This window comes from Nilaparvata lugens, chromosome 5, assembly GCF_014356525.2.
Source record: "Nilaparvata lugens isolate BPH chromosome 5, ASM1435652v1, whole genome shotgun sequence".
NCBI classification, from domain to species: Eukaryota; Metazoa; Arthropoda; class Insecta; order Hemiptera; family Delphacidae; genus Nilaparvata; species Nilaparvata lugens.
This window is the reverse complement of record NC_052508.1, coordinates 76,979,669-76,993,994: the sequence shown is the minus strand read 5'-3', so window position 1 is coordinate 76,993,994 and position 14,326 is coordinate 76,979,669. Positions and strand designations below refer to the sequence as shown.

The 14,326-nt window shown below is 33.1% G+C and overlaps 1 protein-coding gene across 1 annotated transcript in view; it reads left to right on the top strand.

Moving 5' to 3' along the window:
* Positions 1-11,839, top strand: part of LOC111045272 (RNA-directed DNA polymerase from mobile element jockey) — a 21,512-nt gene extending 9,673 nt beyond the window's left edge. Inside the window, exon 4 of the mRNA XM_039429621.1 lies at positions 11,607-11,839. Coding sequence (XP_039285555.1) covers positions 11,607-11,839 — 233 coding nt within the window. The remainder of the gene's footprint in view (positions 1-11,606) is intronic.
* Positions 11,840-14,326: the final 2,487 nt, after the last annotated feature.

Here is a 14,326-nt window from a genome sequence, read left to right as displayed (position 1 = left end):
CGGCACCTGACGGAATAGGTAGAGCCATTCATTTAGTGAATTAGAACTATGATAATTATCGCAAATTGTATTGCAAAATTAAATATTGTATGCATACGTTTGATAGCCTAGATTTCGTACTTCTTTGATTAAATAGAAATTTCTAAAATATTGATCTATATATTTTTCTTTCAATTAAATACCTTTAATACTAATTATTACTTGCGCAAGTATTAATCTTATTAATTTCTTAATTTATTATAACCCTTTCGGCGAGCTAGCTTTGATCATCAGATTATTTCGAAGCACTAGGGCGCCCATCACTAAATTCAAATTTAAATCACTCACGTGTCGAAAATCTTCTTGTAAGCCGCCGATGTCGATCCAACTCCATGCGGTCCGGGAATATGGTAGCTGGAATCGTCTCCTCCAGGGGTTTATAAATTTAATAAAAATGAAAAATGACTTCTGCTTCACAATAGCATCACGAAGTCTTTTAAGAAATTTAATAATTACTTTAACTTTAATTTTTACAAAATTATTAATAAGGTACTTCGCTCTAAAATATTTGGGGTCCTCTTATGGTGGCATCTGGCTGGCGAGTTGGCTGGCGAGTGCTGGTTCTTCCTTCTCAAGTTTTACAGATCCTCTTTCCGACTTTCAAATTAGCATAAAATTTAAATATCTCAATCCTCCGCCATTAAATTCAAATAGATCTTACAAAAAATGCCAAGATATCGCTTAGATTATAGGATTAATAATTTCTTTGTATTCGAGCCATATTGATAACATAGATTACACAAATTTTTACACAAAATCTACTACAATTATATAAATATATATAAATATTTTTGAATCGGCCTACAGTTGCCGCCTATTAACTGCCGTTTTACTATTGGTGCATGCAAATTTTATTAGGTATTCATGCGCCTGGTAACTCTTATTTCCTGAATACATTAAATTATTTTTATTTGGTTTTTTATTTATGCTCTTTGCATGCTAGTTAATATTATATACATTAATATTAATTCCATGCTAACTAATAATTAGCCACGTGGAAGGGTGTTTTCTCACATTGCACACGTCTGATTGCAATAAAGCTCTGCCAAGGGGTTTTGGTCAGATTCTACGTTCTTCGGTTTGATCGATCTCTAGGTCACCGATCTGTGAATACATCTATCTAACCTCAATCTTCAAATATTTTATAAATAATATATTTATGAGTAGTAAACTTTCTTCAAATCCTTTTTAAGTTCTTGTACCATTTAGCCAGAACAAGCTGATGCTATCTTATCTTGATTATTATCTGCTTGGCGATATTAGCCAATTACTTTATTTTTAGACCTATTATTATTTCTGTTAGGGCTTTTTATCTACCCAAATTTGATACCTTTACAGCTCATAGCGGCGTTCAAATTGGGGAGCAGATCGGTAGCGATCATATGATACCGGTTCATAATTTTGGCTGTTATGCGGATTAAATTTTGAATTATGCTGATTTGATGCGTATCTCTGGTCTGAGCGGTGGGTTGATATTGCCATTGCAGACTGTATGCCATATAAATGGTTAATCAGCTGCTTACAATCAGTAATGGGTTGTGTGGCGAGTGCCATTCTAACTTGATACGGTAGCTTCTTTAAAATAATGCTTGCTAACGCCGATTCATTAATGGGCTCGCTCAGTTGAGAATTTTTAAACTGTATGGCAGTGACGAAAGTGGTACATGCACCGTCTAAGTTAGGGTTGAAATCGCATGATATGATGTCTGCTAGCACGTCCAACTGTTTACTTCTGCTCCAATACTGTTCCAGGAAGACAGCGACAAACTCATCCAATGATGTGAATTCATGGGCTCTACTCCGAAAAAACATCAGGGGTTCGCCAATCAATAATTAGTCAAACGGAGACGCCAAAAATTCCAAGAGGTAGGTGCAAGAGTTTGTACTAATTTTATCTGATCAATGAATGGTTGAGGTTGCAAATGGCGATCAGTGTTATCAAATTTTCCTAGTCCTTGTAATATACTATGTACGTTGAGGTTGTCTGTTTGAATTCCTTGAGGTTGTTGTTGAATATGATTTTCCAATGCTATTATTTTTTCCTGTGTGATCTGCCATTGACTATTATGTGTAATTTTATTTGCGTTTATTTCTTGATTTAGTTGAGTCAGAGTGGATTTCTGAATTAGTAGAGTTCCATTTAAAGCTTTACAGGTTCAGTGTTTTGATTGATGCTACCTTGCAGTTGGTTCATTTTTGTGGACATATTAATCTGTTTGTTTTGTATTTCTTTAATATTGCTAATATTTTTGTCAACTGTAGTTGTTAAGTTTTGATTGGCAACGGTAATTTGTTTGTGGATTTCTTGGTGGCAATCGGCCTTAATGTTTTTGTTATATCCTGAATAGGTGTAGTGATTTGTGTATTTAAGTTGTCTATCCTTTCATTGAGTTCACATGTAACCGTATCTAACCTTTCCGATAATCCTGCCGTAACTTTATCCTGACTTTCTTTTTGCAGGGTTATCATTGCTTTTAACTCTTCCCTATGACTCTCTACTTTAGTTTCAATATTATCCAACCGTTGTTCTACTGATTTTATAGCGCCTGTGGTCTCTTTCATACCCTGTTCCACTGTTTGTTTATTTTCCTCCTTTACTGTAGCAATCTCTTTTTAATCTCCTGCATCATACTATCCATTGTTTTTTGTAACATAATGTTGAAAGTGCTACTAGTTTGTTCCATTAGTACCTTTTGAAGCGGATCTAATTCTGTGATTGAAAATATACTTTGTTTGCCCAGGTGTGACTCGGCCTCCGGCGATGCGGGTTCTGCAGACTGCTCCTCGCCCCCTTCAAAATTGATCTCTACTATCCGTTGATTCAATGGTGTGTCAGCGGCGTCGATTCGCGTGGAGGATAGAGGTTGCAGACCTGGTGGATCGAAAATTATCGACCCGACGCTTCCTGGTTCCCTTTCTCGTGGCGTATTGGCATCTACCGTGGTGGGGTTTGATGTGCTCGGAGTCGACAAAGTGGGATCTGTGCAACCGCCGTACATATATGAAACTTCAGAGTTTGCGGGAGTGTGATTCATTATGTCAAATGTGATAAATGCTAATTAAACAGTGATAAAAATGATAAGCGAAAATGCTTAAAAAAGAGACACAACCGGGACTTACAGTGAACAGTGATGTGTAAAGTGTTTGGATACTCTTACAACCAGGTATTTATACTTAAGTTTTTTACAATGCTCTAGCGCCCTCAATGTTTTGTTGATTTATTTTTGGCTAGTTTACAGGCTGCGACTTATTTTCCAACTGGCTTAAACGCCTAATATATTTTTGACTAGAAAGTAATAGCAGTTTAGGCTTATAAAATATAATTAGGGCGTGGTTTTCTAATAGTATTCAGTCTTAAAAAATCTTGATAGGCCTAGATATGGGCTTCTCCAATAACTCTTGTAATTCAATAATAATAAATATATATATATAAATGATACTTATACTATAGAGATGAGGAATATAAAATAAATTGCACACCATGAAAATTTTACACATATATTATACAAATAATGCAAAGATCAGTCGAGGCAAAAAATATATATAGAGCGATAAAAAATATAATATAAAAATAGAACAATATTTGAAATCAATAAAAATATCACAGGCTAACTTTATATTCTAGATTTATGGCACGAATCATTACCATGTGCCTTTATCTTGAAATCATATGCATTCTTTGGCATGTAGCTGTGACATGTACTTGCTAATACTTGTCGGCTTGGATAATTCAATCATAAATATGTGCTCTAAGATCAGCTTGATAAATTAGCCACTAATAATCCAAATATATCTATATATTAAAATCTCTAGTATTTAGTAGATTTATTTGTATCGAATATATATTTTTATCTCAGGGTGTAAGATCCGGCACCTGACGGAATAGGTAGAGCCATTCATCTAGTGAATTAGAACTATGATAAATTATCGCAAATTGTATTGCAAAAATTAAATATTGTATGCATACGTTTGATAGCCTAGATTTCGTACTTCTTTGATTAAATAGAAATTTCTAAAATATTGATCTATATATTTTTCTTTCAATTAGATACCTTTAATACTAATTTTTACTTGCGCAAGTATTACTCTTATTAATTTCTTAATTTATAATAACCCTTTCGGCGAGCTAGCTTTGATCATCAGATTATTTCGAAGCACTAGGGCGCCCATCACTAAATTCAAATTTAAATCACTCACGTGTCGAAAATCTTCTTGTAAGCCGCCGATGTCGATCCAACTCCATGTGGTCCGGGAATATGGTAGCCGGAATCGTCTCCTCCAAGGGGTTATAATTTAATAAAAAATGAAAAATGACTTCTGCTTCACAATAGCATCACGAAGTCTTTTAAGAAATTTAATAATTTACTTTAACTTTAAATTTTTACAAAATTATTAATAAGGTACTTCGCTCTAAAATATTTGGGGTCCTCTTATGGTGGCATCTGGCTGGCGAGTGCTGGTTCTTCCTTCTCAAGTTTTACAGATTCTCCTTCCGACTTTCAAATTAGCATAAAATTTAAATATCTCAATCCTCCGCCATTAAATTCAAATAGATCTTACAAAGAATGCCAAAATATTGCTTAGATTATATGATTAATAATTTCTTTGCATTCGAGCCATATTGATAACATAGATTACACAAATTTTTACACAAAATCTACTACACTTATATAAATATATATAATATTTTTGAATTGGCCTACAGTTGCCGCCTATTAACTGCCGTTTTACTATTGGTGCATGCAAATTTATTAGGTATTCATGCGCCTGGTAACTCTTATTTCCTGAATACATTAAATTATTTTTATTTGGTTTTTATTTATGCTCTTTGCATGCTGGTTAATATTCTATATATTAATATTAATTCCATGCTAACTAATAATTAGCCACGTGGACGGGTGTTTTTTCACATTGCACACCATCCGAATGCAATAAAGCTCTGCCAAGGGGTTTTGGTCAGATTCTACGTTCTTCGGTTTGATCGATCTCTAGGTCACCGATCTGTGAATACATCTACCTAACCTCAATCTTCAAATATTTTATAAATAATCTATTTATGAGTAATAAACTTCCTTCAAATCCTTTTTAAGTTCTTGTACCATTTAGCCAGAACAAGCTGATGCTATCTTATCTTGATTATTATCTGCTTGGCGATATTAGCCAATTACTTTATTTTTAGACCTATTACTATTTCTGTTAGGGCTTTTCATCTACCCAGATTTAAGATGTTACAAAATAAAACACAAATTGTTTATGAATCGCTCACTGATTTTGAGGTTACACTTTGTTTACCATCGATCAGATGTTTTTAAAACAGTTCGAACGCAGCTGACTGATTCAAAGCATTGTCAAATGTCATGCCGGTTTTCATGCAAAGTAAAATATCATTCCTAAAAATTATAAAACTATCAATAAAGGATCAAGAATTTCAAAATAAAAAATAAAATGTATGTATTATTGTTGAAATTATTTATTATTTAAGAAATTATATTATACGTCAGGTCTTATTGTAACTAAATAGGTCATAGCATGAAATTATATTATTGATAAAATGGCAGAAATTAATTATAATAATCTCAAACCTAATAAAAATTGTACAAGAGTATTAATTCCTTAACGATTTAATTCAACTGAACCACATGGTAATTAAATCTCTTTGGCCAGCCTAAGCCAATCATAGTGCATAGAAATAGCACCAAGAAGGTGATCGTTTGAAAGCAACACATGTTAATCTATTATCAGACACCAACCCTGCCTTATCATTTACGCTAGCACATGTACATTGTATGAGAGGAACTATGTCTAGAAGATTAAGCAGTTTTAAGAATTACATAAATTAAATTATTATTGTAATTAAAGGAATTGTATTCTACTACTTGCCACTGACGTCATGTTTACGTCACAAGCGTTCTACCAATGGCAAATTTTTATGCAAATTATTACATTGAGATTCTGAGAAGCAAGGTCTAGCCTAAAAGCTTAGAGAAAAGAGCAGCACTTCCCTTTTGAAATCCTCACCGTGCAGATCTCTTTTTATAGTTACCAAAGACCTATTTGTGAAAATTTCTTGTTCGATTTTAAATGTTCTATTTGTGAGCCGATATCTTTAGGCCAATTTATTTGTTATTCGTAAATTTCTGTTTTCATCAATCGATAAATTTAAAAGCTTAAAGTAAATTATCCCTTAATTAATTCGGTGAAGGAGATATTTAAATTAAAATTCCCCACGTGCTGAAACCGAAGCCTGGATTGCCGCCGATCAAACGATTTTTGATCTAAAGAAGAAAACCACGACTACCAAGGAATTTCACGTGAGTTATAAGTCATAAGGGGCCCCAATCTACGCTTCGAAAATATTTCAGTGCAGAAAAACATAAATTTTTCTTCGTTAAATTATTGGCCACGCCGACAAGCGCTTTAGCATTTAAGAATCTAGAATTTACTCATATTTAATTTATAAGAATTTGTAGTTGATTAACTATCCTCCGCTGCCTGAACCACGACCCCGAGCAATTTTAAAATATTTTATAATTCATTTTTTCTCACTATTTTTTTTCAAAACTGTTAAACTTTATCAATTGTAAAATTCTGTTGAATCACGCATGGTATCATGCAAGCACAAGAAATTTTTTAACTATTCTGTTAATGCTAAATTATTATCAACCTGTAAATCAAATTCTGAATCTGCACTGTATGATTGCATATTTTATTGTAATATATTTCAGTTTTGTTAATTCGCTTTCTGAGTTCGATTATTTCTTAAGCCTGTCAATTATTGTGTCTGATATGTGCTATATTATCAAGAACCGATCGAATACGATCATTAGAATAATTGAATTAAGCTGGATATTGGAACAGGTCTAAGTGGATGTAGCGAGTGGGGTCAGATCAAGATATTTATTCTTTGTCCTTACCTGCTCATATATCAGCTTTTATCTGTTACCTACCTCGACTTAGGAGCGAACACATCAATTGTACAGCAGTGGCAGCCATAGATCATATAAATTCCTACAATAGAGCTTAAAACCCGACAAGACTCTGTTCTCGAAGTATATTCTGAACGATATTTGGTCCAAATACCGTATTTTAATCCTTCAGAACTTATTAGAGACGCAGTCCCGTAAATTATCTACATCGGGATTTTTGCTCGACCTGTATGATTTTGTATGCTCATTCTTCACAGGTAATAATTTTAAGGTATCCGTATTCAGTGTTTAGCGATCGCTACACTACTTATAAAAATTTCATCACAATACAATTTGTCATTAGAAGAATCAAGGGTGAGCGAGCGTTTAGGCCTCCCGCGATTCCGACAATTGTATTGAATCTTGTAGTGAATCAATCAGTCTGGTGTACACTCAGCGTCCACACACGCAATTACAAAATTTATAGCCGCTACACCATTGACTCAGTACAAGATTCACTCTACATGTGTGAAGCCGTTAAAAAACGCACCACAATATATATATATATATATATATATATTATATATATTATATTTTATATGGCATAATACATTAGACGAATAGAGAGAGATACACTATCAACATAAATCGATCGTTATAACTGAATCATTTAGTTTGAAATAATGGTGAGCAATCCTCTCGAAAATTCTGAAGTGTAACGTAACATTACGTTACTTCTTTTCTCCTTCTCTTCCTTCGTAAGTCAGTTGACCTTCCATTCATTATATTTTCCTGTTTAAAACTTCCTCACTAGTTTTATTTGCTTGTTCCGCTACTGAGGACTATTGTTGGCCTCTTGTTTGACCTTTTGACTGATTAGCAGGTGAGTTGATGACAACAACACAGCAACGCCATATCTGTCCAAAGTGTCACAAATCGTACAAGAACCGCGCGGACAGGAACACTCACATGAGACGCGATTGCGGCCAGGCTTGCAAATTCCAGTGTCGATTTTGTCCCTACAAGGTCAAGTGGTTTCAAAATCTGCGCAGGCACCTTGTGTTGAGACACCCCAATGAATATTTGGGCCAAGACCTGGATAGAATAATGATGATTTAATAACAAGCCAACATTTTAAGTTCATTTTCAATATTCTAAGTTATCATTCCACCGAGAAAGACTTGCTCTATTATACCATTTTTGGCCATTCACTATTATACTTTTGTACTATTTACTCATGTTGACAGAAATAAAACACTTTTCTCATGATGCAGTTACGTTCCTTTTTCACTGAATTCCATTAATTTCCCAATTTCTCTTAAAATTTTTTTACTTGAGTGTTGTGAGGTGATACTATAATAGATAACTATATTCATATGTTTATTTTTACATTGATTCACTCACAAATAATAATATTGAATGACATGACTTGATAACTGTCACAAAAATACTGATTCATTCTTTAGTTTATAAATTGAGAGAATATTCAAATTCATTATTCTAATGTTTTGTAGATTAAGGGCCGGTTTCCGAGCTCAGGATTTAGCTAAGTTATTTTCTTTAAACAACTGAAGTCAGAAAAATGGCTTTCCGAAAGGGGGCCTAAAGTCGCAGTTTTCATGACAATCTTCATTTTCTCATTTCTATAATTTGAAACGTTTTTCCTTGACGAAATTGAACATTCTTAAATAATTCAAATAATATAGCTAAAACTTTACACTATTTTCTTTTTATTTTATTCTGTGTTCAATTCTCTAGTTTTTCGAAATTGAATTTAAACATGGCTGTGACTCTGACTACGGGCATAGTGCCCTGTTTCGAAAAGCTAATTTTCTAACTCCAGCTGTTTAAATTCTAGAACTTAGCTAAATCCCGAGCTCGGAAACCGGTCCTTACACAAATTTCATTGTAGTATTTGATTCTAGATGTATGGTGATATTAGCTATGTTGAATAATTTTCATCCGTATTGAATAAAACTATGCATGTATGTCCAATTTTCATAATAAGTACAACTCTCACAGAGAATAGAATTCATTCAAATTGATATTAGAAAATTAATATTGAAAAATAAATTTTATAGTTTTGGTTTTAGACCAATATCACTGTGATACACGCTGGGTTCATAGGGATTGATCATGGTGAATCAAGAATCAATTCTGACTACTTTATTCAAGTTGTCACAACCATTGAATAATCGAGAAATAGTTTTTTCCTGAAATATATAATTGATAATAATTAACAGAGAATGATTATCATCCCAATTAATTAAGAAGGAATTTTCGATAAGAAGGAAATCTTTGAGAGAATCGCTTTACCTATTGGAATAATTTAATCGAATGAGAATATATTTCACTTATGGAAAACTTCATTATTCAGTAATGAATCATCAATTGCCTATCACCCTTTGTCTATCAATATAGGAATTTAGCATCTTATGTTGATATTCAATATGTCAATATTCTCATATTGAACATCATGAATTCACAATAATTGGTTGCCCAGCAATTCTTGTTTTTTTTATCCAATGTCTAAGAATACTCTGAAGTATTTGATATAATTTCAAATATTATTCATATATATGCAATTTTTACTAACTATCATATCAACTACCTCACTATTTAATAAATCCAAAAATTCAACTTTTTTTATTTATTTACATTACAATATGAGGGCACCAGGAAGAAATACTTCCCATAACAGCCCTCTTGACACAACCAAAAATCACAAGTCTAATAATATTAATAGTAGGCCTATATTATGCTCATTTATTTCATATTCCAAATAGCCTATTATTATCTGACTGTCCTTTATAACAACTTTATCCCCTCACTATTCAAAGCTCGAGAATTCATTATTTGAAATGCATTATAAATATTGCATTGTTACAGGTGTTGCAAATGAGACCATTCTACGTCAGTCAAATTTGCGTTCCAGAAGAAACGTTTATCAGTGTACAAGATGTGAAAAGTCTTTTAAGAGTGAGGAGACCGCACTGGTGCATGCTGAGCATTGCAGTGAAAATCCCATGTTTTCCTGTCAATTCTGTGGTTACAGGGCCCATCGGAAACGCAGTATAACTATACATCATCTGCGTAAACATAGCCTCGAGCTGGGTTGACGTTTTATCGCTATACATACAAAATACAGAACTGGAAATTCAATGTGAATTTCAATTTTACACAAACCCATTGATGAATTTCCATTGGATAAGAGCTCCAACTAAATTTTGAGTGTTGAACTCTATCCAAATCGTCTCATTTATTCGAGAAGATTTCGCCTTAACAATTAATCATAACTTGAAAGTCCCATCTCACAAAAAGGCTTCGCATTAGCAAAATAAACTCATTCTAAAATTGTATTTTGAAATGAATTAATATGTTCCGGAGGGAACAATAGGTCTATCATTAACCACAACTTATAATAATTGAGAAACACTATCATGGCCCGGTTGTACAAAAGCCTGTTATATTTTCATCATGATTGAACTCCTCAAGAACCAATCAGAAACTGTTATGAAAAGAAGGCTTCTCTGATTGATTGTCGTGGCATTTGATCAAGATTACAATTCAAATAGCTTTTGTGCAACCGGTTGTAGGTCGTTTACACTAGCTAAATTTGAGGAATAGGCCTATTGTTACTACGACCAGTAAATAATATTATAATCATGAATATATGTTTCCTAATAATTTAGAGGATTTCTCTTAGCAGAGAAATCATCGTTCCCTTCCTCCAAGCTATCACTACTGTACTTCTTTTAGATTGTGACAATTCAATTACTTGGATATCTGGAGTCGATTTTCAATTTCCCAGACTTTTTCGTTTACAGATTTCTATTGCGTCAACTCATTGATGATAAGTAATTAGCTTATTCCATTAAAAATATCACATTTTATAATAAGCATACACAGAGTCCCCCCCAAATCAAGATCTAATTTTGAGCACCCCTCCTCAAGAATTTCTGGGACGAAGTCTGCGTCCAAACCCCTCCCCCCGGTGGGCACCACTGGCATTCAGGAAGTATACATTTTCTATTATTTTATCTAATCTGAAAATTAGATCTTTTATAGTGGTCAAAAATCTCCATCTTTTCCAACAAGGAATCATGTTTCCTGACCACGTTCCATCAATATCACATTTTTTTATCTAGGCTATAATAGAATGGCAGAAAAGTCATAATGACATAAATACTCAATTGCGCATATTCGTTTCTTTTGTCGGTAGTGACATAATAGATAATAATGATTTCATAATTTGTAATTATTAAAAAATCACTTCGCTTATGTGGCTACTTGATTAAAAAAAAAACAATATAAAACTTTTAGTACCCTTTCATTGAAAGCTTTCAAATATTTTAACGACTAGTTTCGACCATGGTCATTTTCAAGTTAAAAAGTCCATAACTTGAAAATTAACTATGGTCGAAACAAGACGTTAAAATATTTGAAAGTTTTTATAAAAGTGTACTAAAAGTTTTATATTGTTTTTATTTGTAATTATTTTATGGTGATTTTTTTTAATCGTTTTTATTTAACAGAGACAAAAACACTTGATCATAAAATGATTATGAATATTATGAAAAACAATGTTGATAATAGTATCAAAATTATGTTGATACTGTAATAGATTGAACAAACTCTTGATAACTTTTGTGTTTGTTACAGTAGTGCAAGAAGCCAATTTCTTTGTGGGCTATGAAGTGGACGCTGAAGCGATGCGCCTGAGCTGTGATAAGTGCGGCAAGCGATTTAAGCGCCCGTCAGCAAAAAAAGAACACAGGATGGCTTGCGGGGAGGAGCCGCAGTTCTCCTGTCCCTTCTGTACGCATCGGGCCACCCGGCATCGAAATTTGCGCTTACACATTGCTATGAAACATCGGCAACAATATCGGAAATAACCTAGCTATCTGCAGTGTTAGGATTGTGGGTTGAGTGGAAGCGCACTCTTATTGCCTCAACTTTGCTCACAATCCTCGAGTAATGCTTTTAACGTGTAAAAATTAATTCATCTATCATTCCATGTTAAATCATCTACAGTGAATTTTGACTGTCATTACTTCTAAATTGGCGTGGAAAGGCATACCGGCACTGAAGTTGGTGTGTTTCAAGTTTTAATGATCCAGTTGAACATAGAAGATACATATAGCCATGTCACAATTCACATTGAATGAACATACAATATATTACATAGGCACAACAAATACAATAGACAGTAACAAATAAAACAGATAAGTTACATTGAAATCAAGGAAAATTTACAATTAAATCAGAATTAAACTAGTGGGGTGGTGGGATGATGCGTTGATCCGGTTGCAATAGAAACAGCAACTGTTGACTGTTCTACAGTCATTCATTTCTTTCGAAGTTACAATAATGAACACTGAATCATAATATTGTCACTACACTCCCTACAAAATTACTTTTTACTTGGGAGGGACATGCGCAGCAGAGAAGGCATACAGCGGTAGGGATAAAACGGCAGTGATTCTACCGTTCTGAACCGGCCAGCGTTCTCTAATTTTTCTAGTGAGTGAGTATTCAAGCGCTCATGTTAAACTTACGAAGACTCCCGTCTGAAAGCATCGAGTCGACTGAGTCTGATCGACAAATTGGCTCTACCTATGACTATCAATCAGTGTAATTGGCTGATCTCCCTCCATTTCACTGCGCTGCAAATTCCTCCAAGTCAGAAGTAATTTTGTACGGAGTATAAATATATGCAGTCAGTTTCACGTCAAACTTTTGGCATTGTAGAATAGTGGAAGAGAGTGCACGCTTATTGCCTCAACCTCATGTTTTTACGAAAATTTTACTATTTCTATCCAAATTCAAAATTGTTTGTTTTATTCTTATCTATATTCTCAGATTGTGATTTGGTGTAGAAAATTGAAATGGACATAACCTATGTATAATATTTGGACAATTTGAAACTAAATTAGGAAATTGAAAGTTTTGGACAATAGCCTGCTTTTTCTTTTCCGATCATTGTATTGTTTGTGCTAACCTAATAAATGAATAAATGAAACTTCGCTCGCAGCCAGCACTTGTAATGTTTTTAAAGTGTAAAAAGAAAGGCATATATTTCCATTATATCAATGTCAATTCATCTATAATATTATGATTGCTTGATCTTCCAACTACAATTGGAGTGGAGTTGCATACTGGAGTAGGAGTGGGATGATTAAGGTACAATCAATTAAGACAATAGGCTAATAACAAGGATGATGCAATACAAGGTTGACTTAGAATTAGTGGCATCATAACTATCGACATTATTACCATTTTTTGTTAGGGTTACTCTTAATTATCAAGAAATGAAAATAAAAAAATTGAGTACCTTTTTTTTAATTTTCTACTATCAACATGTTCCAACATTAATGTCATTTTCAAGTGAGTGAATAAAATACAAAAACAACATTCAATAAATACTATTTATGACTTGATTCCATGTTTCTGATCATTCACTGTCCTTGTTTAAAAAAAAACATATTTATGGATATACTGTACAAGCATAATGATCAGGAACAAGAAGTCAATAATAGTATTATTAAATTTCATTTATTTATTTTATTCACTCACTTGAAAAAGACATTAATGTTGAAACATGTATGTGAAAAATTAAAAAAAGAATACTTGGATTTTTTTTATTTCTCGAATTATTGACATAATTATTGGTTGACATCATAATTATTATTGTCACCGGAAGCGGTAAGTCGGCTTAGCGCTCGGTCATAGTTGTAACAAGTTAATATAATTTATGCTTATGCGGTAACAACACGGCATCCCCACCCCACTACTCCTCTATGTCCATCCGATTCAGAATAAATACCATTAGTTTATTATATTTTGATCTAGGATATACGCTTATAAGAATCATTCCTCAAGATTCCAATAAAATTATAAAGTAGATCTACGATTTTCCAATAATATTAATTGTAATACAATATATTTGAAAATAATGTATCATCCGTAGATATCAATTATATCTGCAAAGTTATGAGAAAATAGTTATTAAAATTTCTTTCCAATAATTGTTTTGTTGAGTAAGTTACCTATTTTGAATTAGTGTTATGTAATTAATAATGTTTATTAGTATAATCTATAAATGAATAAAAGTCAAGTTTTGATTATGAATATTTTTATTGATATGCTACATACTGGAATAGTTAAGAATTAGTCACTCTACAAACTGTCAACCAATCAGGAGAGAGTATGTAAACGAATGAATTCCGTTACATATAATTAGGCCCTTCTAAAAATTGCCCGGACAGAAGAGAGTCGAGAGTGAATTTAGTTAACTACATAGCTACACTTACATTTGAATACAATTCAACTAGTCTTTGATGCTAACTATTTGTAGAATGATTCTCCATTTTGATGTGTTC